At 42.7% G+C, this 20,791-nt stretch overlaps 1 protein-coding gene across 1 annotated transcript; it reads right to left on the bottom strand.

The window, feature by feature from the left end:
• Positions 1-6,787: 6,787 nt before the first annotated feature.
• LOC112255278 (photoreceptor ankyrin repeat protein-like) lies at positions 6,788-13,828 on the bottom strand. The gene is made up of 4 exons (XM_024428302.2): positions 13,550-13,828; positions 13,190-13,319; positions 8,530-8,700; positions 6,788-7,988 (listed from the first exon to the last, which is right to left on the bottom strand). Exons 1-4 carry the CDS (start codon positions 13,826-13,828, stop codon positions 7,165-7,167), a joined length of 1,404 nt encoding a protein of 467 aa, XP_024284070.1. The 3' UTR covers positions 6,788-7,164.
• Between the last annotated feature and the right edge of the window lie 6,963 nt (positions 13,829-20,791).

Here is a 20,791-nt window from a genome sequence, read left to right as displayed (position 1 = left end):
AGGCATCAGAGTTACCTAATACTGTCTTTCCGCTCAGCTCCACCTTGGATTGATTTATTTGTCCACAGTAGAAGAGGGTGTGGTCCTGCTCATGTATGTCACATATAGAGGGAGCTAGTTTGATCCAGTTTATTGTATCTCTCTCTCTCTCTCTCTCTCGCGCTCTCTCTCTCTCTCTCTTGCTCTCTCTCTCTCTCACACACACACACACACACACACACACACACACCACACACACACACACACACACACACACACACACACACACACACACACACACACACACACACACACACACACACACACACATTGTGCTGAACACATTCAGGAATAGTTTTGCACATCATAGTAAGTATCCAGTATTATTTAATGTAGTCATAAGGAACAGCCCACAGGGCACAGATGTTAATTCAACATCTATTCCATGTTGATTCAATGTAATTTAATTGAAATTACGTTAAAACAACATTGATTCAAACAGTGTGTAACAGTGGGAGTGTAGTGTTCAAAGCAATGCAGCTCTGTCTTGCTACAGTACATGTATACTCCCAACATTTCTCCTGGAACCGATAATACGAGATGTGTGCATACAACACGAGTTGATTTAATTACTCATGATTACCATCTAGATACCGAATCCAGTGAAGCACTCATGATCTCTCTCTCTCTCTTTCGTAAAAATAAATAAATAGAAGCTCTTTTTTCCTCTGTAACTCTCCATTTGTCCAGCATTCAAATAACTGAAAGAGCAGACATTTACCCGAAATAAACTTTGTAATATCTTTGGTTACATAAATTAAAGTCATGAATATTATACGAACTATAGCCTAATTCCATTTGTAAGTATTTGCATAAAGGTTGAACTCCTTTGAATTAGCTCCAGACCATAATCTAGTGTCCTCTACCTTTATAGGGGGATTGGTCTGTACATTATGGCAACGCCTAATCCCCCTAAATCAAAAAAAAAAATACTCTGCCCTTAGCCCCCAGTCAACCCCCACCACGCCCTAGGTTGCCAGACTGACCAGACAGGCGGAGGCTTTGAAGGGGTATTATCTCTCTGAAGTTCACTGACTCCCACACATACAGATATTTACAACCATATTCCGACAGGCCTACACAGGCCTACACATAGCTTACACAGAGAGAAGTGTAGAGAGGAAACACTGCCTTCAACCATATACTGACAAACTGTAAGACACATTATCTGATGGATAGGAGTGTGGGACACAAATGCATTATTTCTGGGGGGTCAAAATGTGGATTAAGGTGAAGTATAATCCAAAGAACCAATGTCTTTTTTTGCATTAGTATTCTTTTGTTGTATCGTTTTTGCAAGTGTGACCAATAAGTCATGTCAAATACATTTCCATTTTGATTAGCTTAGCTAGAGCTCATTAGTTTAGCCTATTACACTCTGATCTTAAAAGTAGCATTTTTAAATCGATGCCGTCTTGTAGTTGCATTCACTTATTGTACTTTGATCATTTGACCTTGATTGTAATATTTCCAGTCAGACTGCGTCGACAGTCTTGAGTAAAGCCGTGAGGAATGAAAAAAGAGAAACAAGGTCGCCCTCTGGTGTCAGATTTGAGGTAAAGTGTAGCCCAAGTGAAGTCTGTCAAGTTCGTTTTACACCTGAAAATAGCAGGTGCCAACTTTGCACTATTGCATGCTTGTATCTGGCTCATACATCATTCAAATGTTTTTTTTTTAAATGTTAAAAATCTACCTAGGATGGCATGGCCCATTATACCTTTGACTTCATGTCAGAGAATTACTATTTTGAAATTAGACTCAGCGATATGACGTAGATTGAGAGAGTAAACAGCATAGTGGGTCAATTTCCGCATCAACTAAGAGCGTTGAAGACTTGATTTACACAACTCAGTCCTGACTCCTAAATCTTAAAATAGCCTCAGCCCTCCATTTAAGGACCACGGTAAACAGCACAGAATCAAATGACATCATAAACAGACATCATTCACAATGGTTTATTTACACAATAAAGTCACCAACACACACATACATACATACATTTATATATATATACACATACATACATACATACATACATACATACATACATACATACATACATACATACATACATACATACATACATACATACATACATACATACATACATACATACATACATACAGTGGGGCAAACAAGTATTTAGTCAGCCACCAATTGTGCAAGTTCTCCCACTTAAAAAGATGAGAGAGGCCTGTAATCTTCATCATAGGTACACTTCAACTATGACAGACAAAATGAGAAAAAAAATCCAGAAAATCACATTGTAGGATTTTTAATGAATTTATTTGCAAATTATGGTGGAAAATAAGTATTTGGTCAATAACAAAAGTTTATCTAAATACTTTGTTATATACCCTTTGTTGGCAATGACAGTGGTCGAACGTTTTCTGTAAGTCTTCACAAGGTTTTCACACACTGTTGCTGGTATTTTGGCCCATTCCTGCAGATCTCCTCTAGAGCAGTGATGTTTTGGGTCTGTTGCTGGGCAACACAGACTTTCAACTCCCTCCAAAGATTTTCTATGGGGTTGAGATCTGAAGACTGGCTAGGCCACTCCAGGACCTTGAAATGCTTCTTACGAAGCCACTCCTTCTTGCCCGGGCGGAGTTTTTGGGATCATTGTCATGCTGAAAGACCCAGCCACATTTCATCTTCAATGCCCTTGCTGATGGAAGGAGGTTTTCACTCAAAATCTCACGATACATGGCCCCATTCATTCTTTCCTTTACACGGATCAGTCGTCCAGGTCCCTTTGCAGAAAAACAGCCCCTAAGCATGATGTTTCCACCCCCATGCTTCACAGTAGGTATGGTGTTCTTTGGATGCAACTCAGCATTCTTTGTCCTCCAAACACGACGAGTTGAGTTTTTACCAAAAAGTTATATTTTGATTTCATCTGACCATATGACATTCTCCCAATCTTCTTCTGGATCATCCAAATGCTCTCTAGCAAATTTAAGACGGGCCTGGACATGTACTGGCTTAAGCAGGGGGACACGTCAGGCACTGCAGGATTTGAGTCCCTGGCGGCGTAGTGTGTTACTGATGGTAGGCTTTGTTACTTTGGTCCCATCTCTCTGCAGGTCATTCACTAGGTGTGGTTCTGGGATTTTTGCTCACCGTTCTTGTGATCATTTTGACCCCATGGGGTGAGATCAAATCAAATCAAATTTTATTTGTCACATACACATGGTTAGCAGATGTTAATGCGAGTGTAGCGAAATGCTTGTGCTTCTAGTTCCGACAATGCAGTAATAACGAACAAGTAATCTAACTAACAATTCCAAAAAAACTACTGTCTTATACACAGTGTAAGGGGATAAAGAATATGTACATAAGGATATATGAATGAGTGATGGTACAGAGCAGCATAGGCAAGATACAGTAGATGATATCGAGTACAGTATATACATATGAGATAAGTATGTAAACCAAGTGGCATAGTTAAAGTGGCTAGTGATACATGTATTACATAAGGATGCAGTCGATGATATAGAGTACAGTATCAACGTATGCATATGAGATGAATAATGTAGGGTAAGTAACATTATATAAGGTAGCATTGTTTAAAGTGGCTAGTGATATATTTACATCATTTCCCATCAATTCCCATGATTAAAGTGGCTGGAGTAGAGTCAGTGTCATTGACAGTGTGTTGGCAGTAGCCACTCAATGTTAGTGGTGGCTGTTTAACAGTCTGATGGCCTTGAGATAGAAGCTGTTTTTCAGTCTCTCGGTCCCAGCTTTGATGCACCTGTACTGACCTCGCCTTCTGGATGACAGCGGGGTGAACAGGCAGTGGCTCGGGTGGTTGATGTCCTTGATGATCTTTATGGCCTTCCTGTAGCATCGGGTGGTGTAGGTGTCCTGGAGGGCAGGTAGTTTGCCCCCGGTGATGCGTTGTGCAGACCTCACTACCCTCTGGAGAGCCTTACGGTTGAGGGCGGTGCAGTTGCCATACCAGGCGGTGATACAGCCCGCCAGGATGCTCTCGATTGTGCATCTGTAGAAGTTTGTGAGTGCTTTTGGTGACAAGCCGAATTTCTTCAGCCTCCTGAGGTTGAAGAGGCGCTGCTGCGCCTTCCTCACGATGCTGTCTGTGTGAGTGGACCAATTCAGTTTGTCTGTGATGTGTATGCCGAGGAACTTAAAACTTGCTACCCTCTCCACTACTGTTCCATCGATGTGGATGGGGGTGTTCCCTCTGCTGTTTCCTGAAGTCCACAATCATCTCCTTAGTTTTGTTGACGTTGAGTGTGAGGTTATTTTCCTGACACCACACTCCGAGGGCCCTCACCTCCTCCCTGTAGGCCGTCTCGTCGTTGTTGGTAATCAAGCCTACCACTGTTGTGTCGTCCGCAAACTTGATGATTGAGTTGGAGGCGTGCATGGCCACGCAGTCGTGGGTGAACATGGAGTACAGGAGAGGGCTCAGAACGCACCCTTGTGGGGCCCCAGTGTTGAGGATCAGCGGGAGGAGATGTTGTTGCCTACCCTCACCACCTGGGGGCGGCCCGTCAGGAAGTCCAGTACCCAGTTGCACAGGGCGGGGTCGAGACCCAGGGTCTCGAGCTTGATGACGAGCTTGGAGGGTACTATGGTGTTGAATGCCGAGCTGTAGTCGATGAACAGCATTCTCACATAGGTATTCCTCTTGTCCAGATGGGTTAGGGCAGTGTGCAGTGTGGTTGAGATTGCATCATCTGTGGACCTATTTGGGCGGTAAGCAAATTGGAGTGGGTCAAGGGTGTCAGGTAGGGTGGAGGTGATGTGGTCCTTGACTAGTCTCTCAAAGCACTTCATGATGACGGATGTGAGTGCTACGGGCGGTAGTCGTTTAGCTCAGTTACCTTAGCTTTCTTGGGAACAGGAACAATGGTGGCCCTCTTGAAGCATGTGGGAACAGCAGACTGGTATAGGGATTGATTGAATATGTCCGTAAACACACCGGCCAGCTGGTCTGCGCATGCTCTGAGGGCGCGGCTGGGGATGCCGTCTGGGCCTGCAGCCTTGCGAGGGTTAACACGTTTAAATGTCTTACTCACTTCGGCTGCAGTGAAGGAGAGACCGCATGTTTCCGTTGCAGGCCGTGTCAGTGGCACTGTATTGTCCTCAAAGCGGGCAAAAAGTTATTTAGTCTGCCTGGGAGCAAGACATCCTGGTCCGTGACTGGGCTGGGTTTCTTCCTGTAGTCCGTGATTGACTGTAGACCCTGCCACATGCCTCCTGTGTCTGAGCCGTTGAATTGAGATTCTACTTTGTCTCTGTACTGGCGCTTAGCTTGTTTGATAGCCTTGCGGAGGGAATAGCTGCACTGTTTGTATTCAGTCATGTTACCAGACACCTTGCCCTGATCTTGCCCTGATCTTGCGTGGAGCCCCAGATCGAGGGAGATTATCAGTGGTCTTGTATGTCTTCCATATCCTAATAATTGCTCCCACAATGGATTTCTTCAAATCGAGCTGCTTACCTATTGCAGATTCAGTTTTCCCAGCCTGGTGCAGGTCTACAATTTTGTTTCTGGTGTCCTTTGACAGCTCTTTGGTCTTGGCCATAGTGGAGTTTGGAGTGTGACTGTTTGAGATTGTGGACAGGTGTCTTTTATACTGATAACAAGTTCAAACAGGTGCTATTAATACAGGTAACGAGTGGAGGACAGAGGAGCCTCTTAAAGAAGAAGTTACAGGTCTGTGAGAGCCAGAAATCTTGCTTGTTTGTAGGTGACCAAATACTTATTTTCCACCATAATTTGCAAATAAATTCATAAAAAAATCCTACAATGTGATTTTCTGGATTTTTTTTCTCATTTTGTCTGTCATAGTTGAAGTGTACCTATGATGAAAATTACAGGCCTCTCTCATCTTTTTAAGTGGGAGAACTCGCACAATTGGTGGCTGACTAAATACTTTTTTGCCCCACTGTACATACATACATTTATATACATACATACATACATATGTGTGTGTGTTGGTGACTTTATTGTGTAAATAAACCATTGTGAAAGATGCATTCGGAAAGTATTCAGACCCCTTAACTTTTTCCACATTTTGTTACGTATTTTTTTAAATCATCGATCTACATACAGTACCCCATAATGCCAAAGCAATTGGTGGGACCTTCTAAAGACAATCAATTGAATTTACCACAAGTGGACTCAAATCAAGTTGAAGAAACATCTCAAGGATGAACAAGGCAGTTAACCCACTGTTCCTAGGCCGTCATTGAAAATAAGAATATGTTCTTAACTGATGAACTGACTTGCCTAGTTAAATAAAGGTAAAAATAAAAAACAATGGAAACAGGATGCACCTGAGCTCAATATGCAGTCTCATAGCAAAGGGTCTGAATACTTATGTAAATAAGGTATTTCTGTTTTTTCTATTTAATAAATGTGCAAACATTTCTAAAAGCCTGTTTTCGCTTTGTCATTATGGGGGGATAATTAAGGATAATTAAAAAAACAAAAAACATTTTAGAATAGAATAAGAATAATTCAGACCTCTTGACAAAATGTCAAGAGGTCTGAATGCTTTCCTGTATATTCCAGAATTATTATTCTGAATACTTTCCTGTATATTCCAGATGTATTTTCAGATTAACTGTTTTATACAAATAATTATCAGACTCAAGTTGCCAATGTTTTTTTAAAACTTTATTTAACCAGGCAAGTCAGTTAAGAACAAATTCTTATTTACAATGACGGCCTAGGAACAGTGGGTTAACTGCCTGTTCAGGGGCAGAACGACAGATTTGTACCTTGTCAGCTTGGGGATTTGAACTTGCAACCTTCTGGTTACTAGTCCAACGCTCTAACCACTAGGCTACCCTGCCACCCCTACACTTGAATACATTTAGTTATAAAAATTTCACAAATGTAGTGCACTGGGCCTTTACTGGTCCTGTAAAAAAATTAAAAATTAAAATATTTACAAAGCAGTATGAATATGATGGCCTTTAAAGAATCAATTTTACTGCATTGGCCATAAAACCGAGTCCAGACCTTTGAGTAATTTGAGCAGTACTTCATAATTCAGATGTTTGGAGTATAACTCCAGGAAAAATATATTGGAAGTTATTGGAAATGTGTGGCATCGAAATAAATTGGCAGCTTTAGACATCTCACTACTTCTCTCTCTTCTTTTTCCTTTCCTTTTCCTTCTTGGTCTTCTCGTTTTCTTTCTCTGCCTTCTTCTTCCCCTTCTTCTCTTGCTTCTCTGCTTTGTACTTCCATACAGGCAGCTCCAGGTGACCCTTGTGCCTCTTCTTCTTTTTTTCCTTGCTAGGTGTGGGCTCTCCAGATTTCACTATCTGGATCTTGGGGATGCAGCCGGAAGGGAACCCACTATTCCTGTGGGCCATGTTCCTGGGCATGAAGGTGCGCACCCCGGTGGAGGCTATAGAGATAATACTGCCCCTGCGCTCTGTGTCCACACAGCAGGACGTGGCGATGGTCTCGGCCAAGTGGATGTGTGGAATGATGGAGGAGACGGAGCCGTTGCTGTGGCACACAGAGCTCTCCTCCAGCTTCTTCTCTGAGTGCTTCTTCCTCAGCTCAGGCACGGCCAAGCGCCTCTTTCCCACCTCGGGGGGGCTGGTGGGGCATAGCGGCCGGCAGGCGGTGGCCACCAAAGGGCTGTGGATGCTGGTGGTGATACGCACCATATGGTCTAAGACCCCGTTGTCCTGGGGGTCTTGGAGAAAATTGAAGCTGAAGGTGGACTTGATGCGCTGGGTGATCATCTGGCCGGTGCTCTTGTTGGCTGTGGCTTTGGCCACCAGCACTTTCAGTTCTGGCCACTCGGGGACGTAGCTCTCAGTAAACTGCTCGGCTCTAGGCCGCAGGTTGAGGCGGCGGAGGCGGCTCAAGGTCTCGTAGCGGCCCGTCTTTAGTGCCCAGTAACGCGCACACTTCTGCTTCCTGGTGTCTATTGCATTTAGGTCTGCACCTGGAAGAGAAATAGCAGTGAAGGGAAAAAATAAAATAGCTTTCAGGTCATAATATTTCTCCATTGAAACACTTTCATTCACATTCCATTGCATATAGATCTATAGTATAGCACCATAATGATAATCATGTGCTACATGAATAAGAAAACATAGATGCTTCTTGGTTTATGATGTATAGAGGGGAGAATTAATTATCTTTAATGTGATGTGGGAAAGGCTTCAGTTAGCTGAGCATGTTTTCCTCAACTCTGTTTAGAAGTATACCCTTTGGAATCTCTAAAGTAATTTAATTAATGTAATGTCAGCGGACAGACACACTGTTGTGTGTCTGATAATACATGTGAGCTATGTGAACTGTGAACTGCACAAACATACAATGAAGGCTTATACCCAGTATACGCAGGTAAATTGGGGTCAGAATTGTGTTTTTATACTTGTAACATCAATTTCTCAGGTTATCTAAACATTTCTAAGATGTTTTCTCATGACTACAGTATGGTGTGTATGGTAGCGTTGAAGTGGAGGAGGCCTCTCACTCACCGGCCATGACGAGTGAAGACACCACATCGTCTCTGCCCTGCATGGCAGCTTTAATGAGTGCGGTGAAGCCACGGCAATCCCGGATCTCTGTGTCTGCCCCGGGGTAGTAGTTTAGGATGTAGGTCACTGTAATGGTGTGACCTGGAGAAGGATACAGGGTGAGAATGGGTTCAGGGTATCATGAGGTGCCATCGAAAATACTAAAGGCCTGTCACAAATGTCACCATTATTTCCTATATAGTGCACTACTTATGAAGTAGTAAGTACCACAGGTAGAACAATGAGCCAGATATTTCACTGGATGTTTGAATGTGAAAAATCTGGAGGGCGTTTCCACTCACTACCAAATAAGGTGAGGAGAGGATGACCAGTGGCCGGCAGTGGGAGAAGATGGAGTGATATGGGTTTTGGCCAACATTCTGCTAATTTTCTCATCGATTAAACATTTGATCTCTATACAATTTTCTCTTTCCAATACTATAATCTGTAATCTGTACTGCCCCCAGAAACATTCTCCTTTTACTCTCTATTCCAGACGTCCTAGACGACCAATTCTCATAGCTTTCAGCCGTACCCTTAGCCTACTCCTCCTCTGTTCCTCTGGTGATGTGGAGGTGAATCCAGGCCCTGCAGTGCCTAGCTCCACTCCTATTCCCCAGGCACTCTCTTTTGATGACTTTTGTAACCGTAATAGCCTTGGTTTCATGCATGTTAACATTAGAAGCCTCCTCCCTAAGTTTGTTTTATTCACTGCTTTAGCACACTCTACCAACCCTGATGTCCTAGCCATGTCTGAATCCTGGTTTAGGAAGACCACCAAAAGCTCTGAAATCTCCATCCCTAACTACAACATTTTCAGGCAAGATAGGACGACCAAAGGGGGCGGTGTTGCAATCTACTGCAGAGATAGCCTGCAGAGTTCTGTCCTACTATCCAGGTCTGTACCCAAACAATTTGAACTTCTACTTTTAAAAATCCACCTCTCTAAAAACAAGTCTCTCACCGTTGCCGCCTGCTATAGACCACCCTCTGCCCCCAGCTGTGCTCTGGACACCATATGTGAACTGATTGCCCCCCATCTGTCTTCAGAGCTCGTGCTGCTAGGTGACCTAAACTGGGACATGCTTAACATCCCAGCCATCCTACAATCTAAGCTTGATGCCCTCAATCTCACACAAATGATCAATGAACCTACCAGGTACCACCCCAAAGCCGTAAACACGGGCACCCTCATAGATATTATCCTAACCAACTTGCCCTCTAAATACACCTCTGCTGTTTTCAACCAAGATCTCAGCGATCACTGCCTCAACGACCTCCACTCATCACTGTCAAACGCTCCCTGAAACACTTCAGCGAGCAGGCCTTCTAATCGACCTGGCCCGGGTATCCTGGAAAGATATTGACCTCATCCCGTCAGTAGAGGATGCCTGGTTATTTTTTTTAAATGCCTTCCTCACCATCTTAAATAAGCATGCCCCATTCAATAAATTTAGAACCAGGAACAGATATAGCCCTTGGTTCTCTCCAGACCTGACTGCCCTTAACCAACACAAAATCATCCTGTGGCGATCTGCATTAGCATCAAACAGCCCTCGTGATATGCAACTTTTAAGGGAAGTTAGAAACCAATATACAGGCAGTTAGAAAAGCCAAGGCTAGCTTTTTCCAGCAGAAATTTGCTTCCTGCAACACAAACTCAAAAAAGTTCTGGGACACTGTAAAGTCCATGGAGAATAAGAACACCTCCTCCCAGCTGCCCACTGCACTGAGGATAGGAAACTCTGTCATCACCGATAAATCCACTATAAATTGAGAATTTCAATAAGCATTTTTCGACAGCTGGCCATGCTTTCCACTTGGCTACCCATACCCCGGTCAACAGCACTGCACCCCCCACAGCAACTCGCCCAAGCCTTCCCCATATCTCCTTCTCTCAAATCCAGTCTGCTGGTGTTCTGAAAGAGCTGCAAAATCTGGACCCCTACAAATCAGCCGAGCTAGACAATCTGGACCCTTTCTTTCTAAAACTAGCTGTCGAAATTGTTGCAACCCCTATTATCAGCCTGTTCAACCTCTCTTTCATGTCGTCTGAGATTCCCAAAGATTGGAAAGCAGCTGCGGTCATCACCCTCTTCAAAGGGGGGGACACTCTAGACCCAAACTGCTACAGACCTATATCTATCCTACCCTGCCTTCTAAGGTCTTCGAAAGCCAAGTCAACAAACAGATTACCGACCATTTCGAATCCCACCGCACCTTCTCCACTATGCAATCTGGTTTCAGAGCTGGTCATGGGTGCACCTCAGCCACGCTCAAGGTCCTAAATGATATCTTAACCGCCATCGATAAGAAACAATACTGTGCAGCCGTATTCATTGACCTGGCCAAGGCTTTCGACTCTGTCAATCACCACATCCTCATCGGCAGACTCGATAGCCTTGGTTTCTCAAATGATTGCCTCGCCTGGTTCACCAACTACTTCTCTGATAGAGTTCAGTGTGTCAAATCGGAGGGCCTGTTGTCCGGGCCTCTGACAATCTCTATGGGGGTGCCACAGGGTTCAATTATTGGGCCGACTCTCTTCTCTGTATATATCAATGATGTTGATCTTGCTGCTGGTGAGTCTCTGATCCACCTCTACGCAGACGCCATTCTGTATACTTCTGGCCCTTCTTTGGACACTGTGTTAACAACCCTCCAGACAAGCTTCAATGCCATACAACTCTCCTTCCGTGGCCTCCAACTGCTCTTAAATACAAGTAAAACTAAATGCATGCTTTTCAACCGATCGCTGCCTGCACCTGCCCACCCTTCCAGCATCACTACTCTGGACGGTTCTGACTTAGAATATGTGGACAACTACAAATACCTAGGTGTCTGGTTAGACTGTAAACTCTCCAGACTCACATCAAACATCACCAATCCAAAGTTAAATCTTGAATTGGCTTCCTATTTCGCAACAAAGCATCCTTCACTCATGCTGCCAAACATACCCTTGTAAAACTGACCATCCTACCGATCATCGACTTCGGCGATGTCATTTACAAAATAGCCTCCAATACCCTACTCAATAAATTGGATGCAGTCTATCACAGTGCCATCCATTTTGTCACCAAAGCCCCATATACTACCCACAACTGCGACCTGTACACTCTCGTTATCTGGCCCTCGCTTCACTCCCGTCGTCAAACCCACTGGCTCCAGGTCATCTACAAGACCCTGCTAGGTAAAGTCCCCCCTTATCTCAGCTCGCTGGTCACCATAGCAGCACCCACCTGTAGCACGCGCTCCAGCAGGTATATCTCTCTGGTCACGCCCAAAACCAATTCTTCCTTTGACCGCCTCTCCTTCCAGTTCTCTGCTGCCAATGACTGGAACGAACTACAAAAATCTCTGAAACTGGAAACACTTATCTCCCTCACTAGCTTCAGGCACCAGCTGTCAGAGCAGCTCACAGATTACTGCACCTGTACATAGCCCATCTATAATTTAGCCCAAACAACTACCTCTTCCCCTACTGTATTTATTTATTTATTTTGCTCCTTTGCACCCCATTATTTTTATTTCTACTTTGCACATTCTTCCACTGCAAATCAACCATTCCAGTGTTTTACTTGCTATATTGTATTTACTTTGCCACCATGGCCTTTTTTTTGTTGCCTTTACCTCCCTTATTTCACCTCAGTTGCTCACATTGTATATAGACTTATTTTTCTATTGTATTATTGACTGTATGTTTGTTTTACTCTATGTGTAACTCTGTATTGTTGTATGTGTCGAACTGCTTTGTGTCACGAATATTACCGAAGGTGACTCCCCTTCTTGTTCGGGTGGCGCTCGGCGGTCGTCGTCACCGGTCTACTAGCTATCGCCGATCCATTGTTCTGTGTTCCTTTGGTTTTGTCTGATTGGTATCACCTGTTTCTTTTTTGGTTGTTAGGGTAGGGTTATATATAGTTTGTTCAGCCCGCTTCTGTTTCGTGCGGGCTTGTTAGTCTGTTTTGTTGTTTGAGTGTATTTTGTTTGTATTTGGGTTTCACGCTGTCCGTTTATATTTCTGATCATTTGTTTTTCTACTTTTGGTTCATGTTATGTTTCCGGGACATTAAAGCGTGTTTTTTCCCACATCTTTTGCTCTCTGCGCCTGACTCCACACCTCCTCACTCATTTATCGTAACACTTTGCTTTATCTTGGCCAGGTCGCGATTGTAAATGAGAACTTGTTCTCCACTAGCCTACCTGGTAAAATAAAGGTGAAATAAAAATAAATAAATAAACAAACAGAGTGGACAGTGTTTTGTAGACTTTACCCTTTGTCAAAGTTTTTTTTAAATGTAGTTGTTTAAATGGAGTGCAAGGGCAAAATGAGTTATTGCACACGCATACTTCACAGGGTATACGTTCCCCAAGGGAAATATTCAAACAAATACTAGAACGCGCCAATAGGATCTCACCACCACCTTGCTTGTTCTGCCCACTATGATTCATTTTCTCCCATTGGAAACGACAGGCTCTGGTATACCCTGGATTAGTTATAAAAATCTTTGGTTGTACTCTATAAAGGTAATATAGGTTCAATTTGGGATGCAACCTAGAGATGTGCTAATGAGGTTTCACTGTATAGTATTTAGTAATAGGTCTGGTGAGAGTGGCTCACCTGCTTGTGCAGCGATCATCAGTGCCGTGTTGCCATCGTTGTCCTGGTGATTTATGTCCAGGTAGGGACAGTGGTAAAGAGATTGCACAATGTCCAAAAAACCCTTATAGCACGCCACCATCAGTCCAGTCTGTTGGGTAAAAAATGTGAATTAGGCTGATGAAGAAAAAATCTGACTGCGTCAGAGTGAAGGCTGCAATTAAGTCCAACAACAATTTTACATGACTTGATTGAAGCATTCTGTGTCTTCATACAGGGGGCATGATGCTCCTGGTATTTGAACTGGTAACCCTCAGGACTCGCTGGATCATACACCCCCAAAAGCTATCCCAAATGTGAAATAGCAAGAGAGACCCATACCCAGCCGTTGTGGTCTACCGCCATGACCTCCTCTTTTGTAACCCCTCTCTCCAGAACCTTTCGGAGCGCCAGGGGGTCATTCCGAGTGCACACATCATACAGCGTGTTGGCAGTACCCTGTGAATCACCTTCCTGCTCGTAGTCTGGAAGCACTGAGTCATCTGAGAGGACACTCCCGGAATCTAACACACTCCCTGACAAAGACACCTCTGAGGCGTCCTTGTCAGGGCCTTTGCCCAGGAGGGGGTCCTCAGACACAGAGTTCTTCACAGTAGACATCTTGAAAGAGATGGAACTGGACCCTCAGCCTACATCACAACTGGAGCTTTGAGAAACAGAACAAGAGGGGTCAAATGTCAGAGACTAAAACGCAGTCTGGCATGGGCACACACCTAGAGACCTCTAGGGAAATAAACCAGGGGTCAGACCAATCTGTTGATTGTGTTAACGTTGAAGTTGAGGCAAAACCACAGAGCCATTCAATGGAACATTAAAATGATCTATAGATCAACAACACATTTCTCTGATATGATTGACATATTGACTGGAGGAAACGCAACATAATTCTCCATCAGGGATAATGATGGTTTATCTCTTTGAGAGTGGTTACACTTCTCCAGCCCTATCCCTCAGCTGTTTACCAAATAAGTGGGGGGATGACCGGTTTGTTGTTGTCCTAGATTGCCCATTTAATCTCTTTGTATGGCAACAGAACGGTTGTGGCTGAGCGAACTCAACGTGCCTTCAGTGTTGAATAACTGGATTAGCATCTGAAAGCCCTTCTGAACACAATGCTAAATTCACACTAAGAAGAAAAAGAGTCACACGTGGGACTTCAGCGGCTCGTGTTTGGGTTTTAAATCCAGCCACACCTGTACCAGGCCATCCTCGCATCTTGGCCATTGAAACGTCTCTGGTTGTTTTTCGCTTACGAGGATAAGCCTTAGAGATGTTGAGATGTTGGATATACGTATTACTGATGCATAACGCATCACAGATACATGTATCCTCACACTAATTGTACAGTTGTGCCAATTTCTCACAAGTGTTTCAACGACCCCAGCGACCCCACATCTGGGTGCCACACTGTTAAAGAACAAATGGAGGGTTGAGAAACCAATAGATAGACAGAGGACCACTGAGGATAGAGTGTCACCCAGGGAGACAGGTGTTTCAGAAATGCTGATGTAAAACACATCAACAGAGTTCCTGGGGTTACAAAGCCTCTTATGCAAGATTAAAGGCACTCTATTTGCAAAACATGGAACCATCTATAATATAAGCTTGAGAATTTGTTCTACATCGTCTTTGATGTCCAGAGCACAGACTGAAATGCAGTTGAGCGTCCTGAACCATTGCCTCTTAACGGCAGAAAACAGTCAACAACTGTTGTGCTCTGTTCAATTATCGTTCACCTGAGCATGCACATTTCTAGAAGATCATTATAAAGAACACAATCTATAATTAAATATTCAAAACTGTCTCTAGTAGAACGTCTCTGGCATTACATCTTTTAAAACCCATCCCTGAAGAATGCACTTACCTCAAAAATCTAACTGGTTTCTACTCACTACTACTCTTGAGAAGATATTGTTCAAACTGCCAAAAAAAGTATTCTCTATAGATATGGTACACCACCCAACAACCGTGTAAAGATACAGAAGTCACTTCCTAATCCACCTCTTCTCCTGTGTCCTTCCAGTGAGTGACAGGTGAATGCAGGTTTCCCACACAGGCCCATTTACGCCGGTGCATTTCCCTTCTCCATCCCATAGTCTGCCGGACGACATGAGGATCAGAGGAGGAGTCAGAGGAGGAGTCTTAACGTAGACACCAGGTGTCTCAAATCAGCCAGCATGCTCTCTCACCTCATCCCAATTACTGAGGATTTCAAGATGACTGGCCATTTCCATCTCTCTCTACAAACCACAAATACATTGAGACCTATGCCACCTTAAGTCTGAAACAAACCGACTGTCCCTTTCCCTCTTATATTGTCCTCTCTGAGCCACTGTAACACAGTGTTAGGAAATGATGTTGTGTAATCACGAGTGTCATGCAAGGTTTTCCCCCCATTTCATTCAGTTAATCCATTCCCTTATTGGACATCTTTTTGAAGCAGACAGGTATGACTGTTGTGCCAAAGTCCCCCTCAAGCCAACAAACTTCCCCCTTGTGTTGTCCTCCTGACCAATGAGAGGTATTTCTCTTACAGTCATACTTACCTCACCATCTTGTGGCTCCCCAGTTTGAACACTGTTCTAATGTGTCATTCATGGTTTGTGAAGACCGGTCTCGTATTTTTACAAATGATTACAAGTTTTACAAGTGATTTGTGGCTTAAAAACAACACAGATGTGTTTATGACCCATTACAAAGGTCTACGTGAGAGTTGCAGTCAGAACAGAGTAAACAGTCCAGTGGTGTTGAAGACAGAACTGTAGGGGAAACAAGGAAGAAGGAGGCAAAGAGATGACTCAGCAAAGTCTGCCCAACAGACCTTTGCCATGATGCCTCTGTCATAATCTTATTTTGTCTGTTCTTTATTTTCTCTGATATTCCACCCGTCTGGCAGGGTGACTCCCTCAAGCTTCTCATTCCATCCAAAAACACATAGTCCTGCCTGATCAGAGTTTACTGTGGGACACAGCTTTGTTACCAAACACACTGTTGCTTGTCAAGCCCCACCAATGGGGTGTCCTAGACTGGGGTAAGGCTGGAATGAAGTGGTATAAGTACTCGTATAACGACACATGACATGGATACAAAACGAGAGGTGACACTCCCACCGCCTCTTTTTCTCGATCTTGCTCTTTCTATTTAGATTATGATTCGATAATACACTAAAAACAGCCAACTTCTCATCTTTTAAATAGTGTTTGTTGTTCAACATGCCAGAGCCAGACAGAGAGCAATGATCTGGTGCTTTAATGAAAGCAGCTTATGCCAGCGGACTCTAAATGTTTTCTAGGACTTCAAATCTATCAAATCTATCACTTTTCTCATGGTCATTTAATTCCCACTAAGATCTTCATATCTGTTGGTTTGATTTCGCAGATTAGTGGAACAGCTTAGATTTACCACAGAGTGGCGCTACTGCTGAGCTAAAAACAAAACAGAACTCCTGTCCTTTTACAGTACAGAACTAGAAAGATAGATTTAGCTGTTTTTTTCTGATTCAGTTCTTGGGGTTTACCTCATATGTTTTTTTCATGGACACACTCATTCGTCCTATCTCCTGATATGGGACTGGAAAGAAGCTACAATATCTTTCAGGGAAAGGAACTGGGGCTATGTCTAAACCCAAATCTATGTTTAACCAAAGTCATGGGTCTGGCTAATATTGGATTCTTGGCAGCTGATCAATAATGAATCTCCAATGGTTATGGCTTTGAAAAAGGGTTTAAATAGACATATTCCCTGCTGGTTATTCCGAATAATTTTCTATTTTTCATTCACTCAGGAACTCAGTCATAAACATATATAAAAACATACTGTTGGGGAGAGTAGGGAAGTTGAGCAAAAGGGGTAAGTTGAGCTACCTTGTTTCTCAGAAACCATATACAAAATTAATAATTTCACCAAATAATTAGGAAGTCATCATTTCATGGAGTCTGTGAAGGAAGAAACCACATGGAAAAAGTGGCAAGCAACTTACGTCCAAATAGATTTTCACCAAGTCAAATGAATTTATTGTGTTAGAGGTTACATGATGTTTGTATCTAAACCAAACTAGATCATTTTAAGATTGTTCTATACATCAGTTAGAGTCTCCATAAGCTTCAATATGAGCTCCTACACGTAACATGATGAAGATGCATCCTTGTAGCTGTGGGCTAACATAGTAAAAATATTTGCCTTGGGGTAAGTTGAGCCAATGACCATGGGGTAAATTGAGCAAATATTTGAGCCAATGGCAAGTTAAGCAAACTCAAGTGTTTTCTTCCCAGGCTAATGCAAGGCATTATCATTAGGATATGAGGTATCAACAGGGTCTGGCCTATGTTGTAAGTGTTTAAAAAAGTACGTCTTTGTTAGGTGTTAAGCCTGTGTTAAAAGATGCTTAAAATGATTCAAATACAAAAATAAATTGTGTGTGTGTTGAATCATCTTTGGGAAAAAAAGAGAGATGTGGATTTTAAAATGTTGTGGTAATTTCATTCAATACAGAAAGTTGTAGACAGCTTAACCTACCCTGTCCCATGGCTCAATTTACCCCATACCTGGGATAAGTTGTGCCAAGAGACCACTTTTTTGGGGCAAACTACAGTGTTTTTTCTAAACTGTAAAGTTTCATGAATTCTGATTATTTCCAGGGATGCACAACATCCCAAAATATATATAGGTATCTTTGCTAAAAAGAAAACTATATTTCCCTTGACGGATGCTGAATGTAAAAAATGGCTCAGCTTACCCCGCTCTCCCCTACATACGCTCACACACACTGAATCAAATATTCCCATTCTAACTTACTTTCAGTGTATCAAACATATACAGATGAAGCCTACATCACATGTACAAATGGTATCTGGAGGAGGACAACAGTGCAATGCTGCAACTGTCTGAAAACTGTTTTTGTGTTGTCTCAGAGGTACAGGCCACTGGGGCAAATGGTGAGTGGGTGTTTTGAGAGTGTTATAACTTTGTGTTTTATACAGAGGACAAACAATGCCTCTGTTAGTGATGATACTAATACTAGGATTCTTGGAAACATAATGTGTGGCTCTCACAGAAACAAGCATTACAAAGCAAACTTACACACACACACACACACACACACACACACACACACACACACACACACACACACACACACACACACACACACACACACACACACACACACACACACACACACACACACACACACACACACACACACAGTATAAGCAAATATATATACACAGACAAGCGTATACCCATACAGTACAAGTCAAAAGTTTGGACACACCAACTCATTCAAGGATTTTTGTTTATTTTTACTATTTTCTACATTATAGAATAATACTGAAGAAATCCATACTTTGAAATAACCCATATTGAATCATGTAGTAACCAAAAAAGTGTTAAACAAATCAAAATGTACTTTATATTTTTCAAAGTAGCCACCCTTTGCCTTGATGACAGCTTTGAACACTCTTGGCATTCTCTCAACCAGCTTAACCTGGAATGATTTTCCAACAGTCTATAAAAGGAGTTTCCACATATGCTGAGCACTTGTTGGCTGCTTTTACTTCCCTCTGCGGTCCAACTCATCCCAAACTATCTGAATTGGGTTGAGGTCGGGTGATTGTGGAGGCCAGGTCATCTTATGCAGCACTCCATCACTCTCATTCTTGGTCAAATAGCCTTTACAGAGCTTGGAGGTGTGTTGGGTCATTGTCCTGTTGAAAAACTAATTTTTAAAAACTAAGCTCAAACCAGATGGGATGGCGTATCGCTGCAGAATGCTGTGGTAGTCATACTGGTTAAGTGTGCCTTGAATTCAAAATAAATCACAGACAGTGTCACTAGCAAAGCACCCCCACACCATCACTCCTCCTCCTCCATGATTCATGGAGGGAACCAGACATGCGTAGATCATCCATTAACCTACTCTGCGTCTCACAAAGACATGGCGATTGGAACCAAAAATCTCAAATTTGGACTCATCAGACCAAAGGACAAATTTCCACTGGTCTAATGTCCATTGCTCGTGTTTCTTGGCCTAAGCAAGTCTCTTCTTATTATTGATGTCCTTTAGTAGTGGTTTCAAATCAAATCAAAATCAAATTTTATTTTATTTGTCACATACACATGGTTAGCAGATGTTAATGCAAGTGTAGTGAAAAGCTTGTGCTTCTAGTTCCGACAATGCAATAATAACCAACGAGTAATCTAACCTAACAATTTCACAACAACTACCTTATACACAGAAGTGTAAAGGGATGAAGAATATGTACATAAAGATATATGAATGAGTGATGGTACAGAACGGCATAGGCAAGATGCAGTAGATGGTATCGAGTACAGTATATACATATGAGATGAGCAATGTAGAGTATGTACACATTATATTAAGTGGCATTGTTAAAAGTGGCTAGTGATGCTTTTTTTTAACATCAATTTCCATTATTAAAGTGGCTGGAGTTGAGTCAGCAGCCACTCAATGTTAGTGATGGCTGTTTAACAGTCTGATGGCCTTGAGATAGAAGCTGTTTTTCAGTCTCTCTAATAGCTTGTTTGATTGCCTTGCGGAGGGAATAGCTACACTGTTTGTATTCGGTCATGTTTCCGGTCACCTTGCCCTGGTTAAAAGCAATGGTTGGCGCTTTCAGTTTCGTGCGAATGCTGCCATCAATCCAAGGTTTCTGGTTTGGGAATGCTTTAATAGACATCACCGATGCACTTGTTAATAAACTCGCTCACCGAATCAGTGTATTCGTCAATGTTGTTGTTTGACGCAATGCGGAACATATCCCAATCCACGTGATCGAAGCAATCTTGAAGCGTGGAATCAGATTTGTCGGGCCAGCGTTGAACAGACCTGAGCACTGGAGCTTCCTGTTTTAGTCTCTGGTTTCTTTGCAGCAATTCGACCATGAAGAACTGATTCTCGACTCCGTTGATTCTCGTTGATGTTGAGATGTGTCTGTTACTTGAACGCTGTGAAGCATTTACAGTGGGGCAAAAAAGTATTTAGTCAGCCACCAATTGTGCAAGTTCTCCCACTTAAAAAGATGAGAGAGGCCTGTAATTTTCATCATAGGTACATTTCAATTATGACAGACAAAATGAGAAAAAAAATCCAGAAAATCATATTGTAGGATTTTTAATGAATTTATTTGCAAATTATGGTGGAAAATAAGTATTTGGTCACCTACAAACAAGCAAGATTTCTGGCTCTCACAGACCTGTAACTTCTTCTTTAAGAGGCTCATCTGTCCTCCACTCGTTACCTGTATTAATGGCACCTGTTCGAACTTGTTGTCAGTATAAAAGACACCTGTCCACAACCTCAAACAGTCACACTCCAAACTCCACTATGGCCAAGACCAAAGAGCTGTCAAAGGACACCAGAAACAAAGTTCTTGAAATTTTCTGCATTGACTGCTGTTCATGTCTTAAAGTAATGATGGACTGTCATTTTTATTTGCTTATTTCAGCTGTTCTTTCCATAATATGGACTTGGTCTTTTACCAAATAGGGCTATGTTCTGTATACCACCCCTACCTTGTCACAACCCAACTGATTGGCTCAAAC

The sequence above is a fragment of the Oncorhynchus tshawytscha genome, linkage group LG07, assembly GCF_018296145.1.
Source record: "Oncorhynchus tshawytscha isolate Ot180627B linkage group LG07, Otsh_v2.0, whole genome shotgun sequence".
Lineage (NCBI taxonomy): Eukaryota > Metazoa > Chordata > Actinopteri > Salmoniformes > Salmonidae > Oncorhynchus > Oncorhynchus tshawytscha.
Note: the sequence above shows the minus strand (reverse complement) of the source record. Positions and strands in the feature narration are given on the sequence as shown.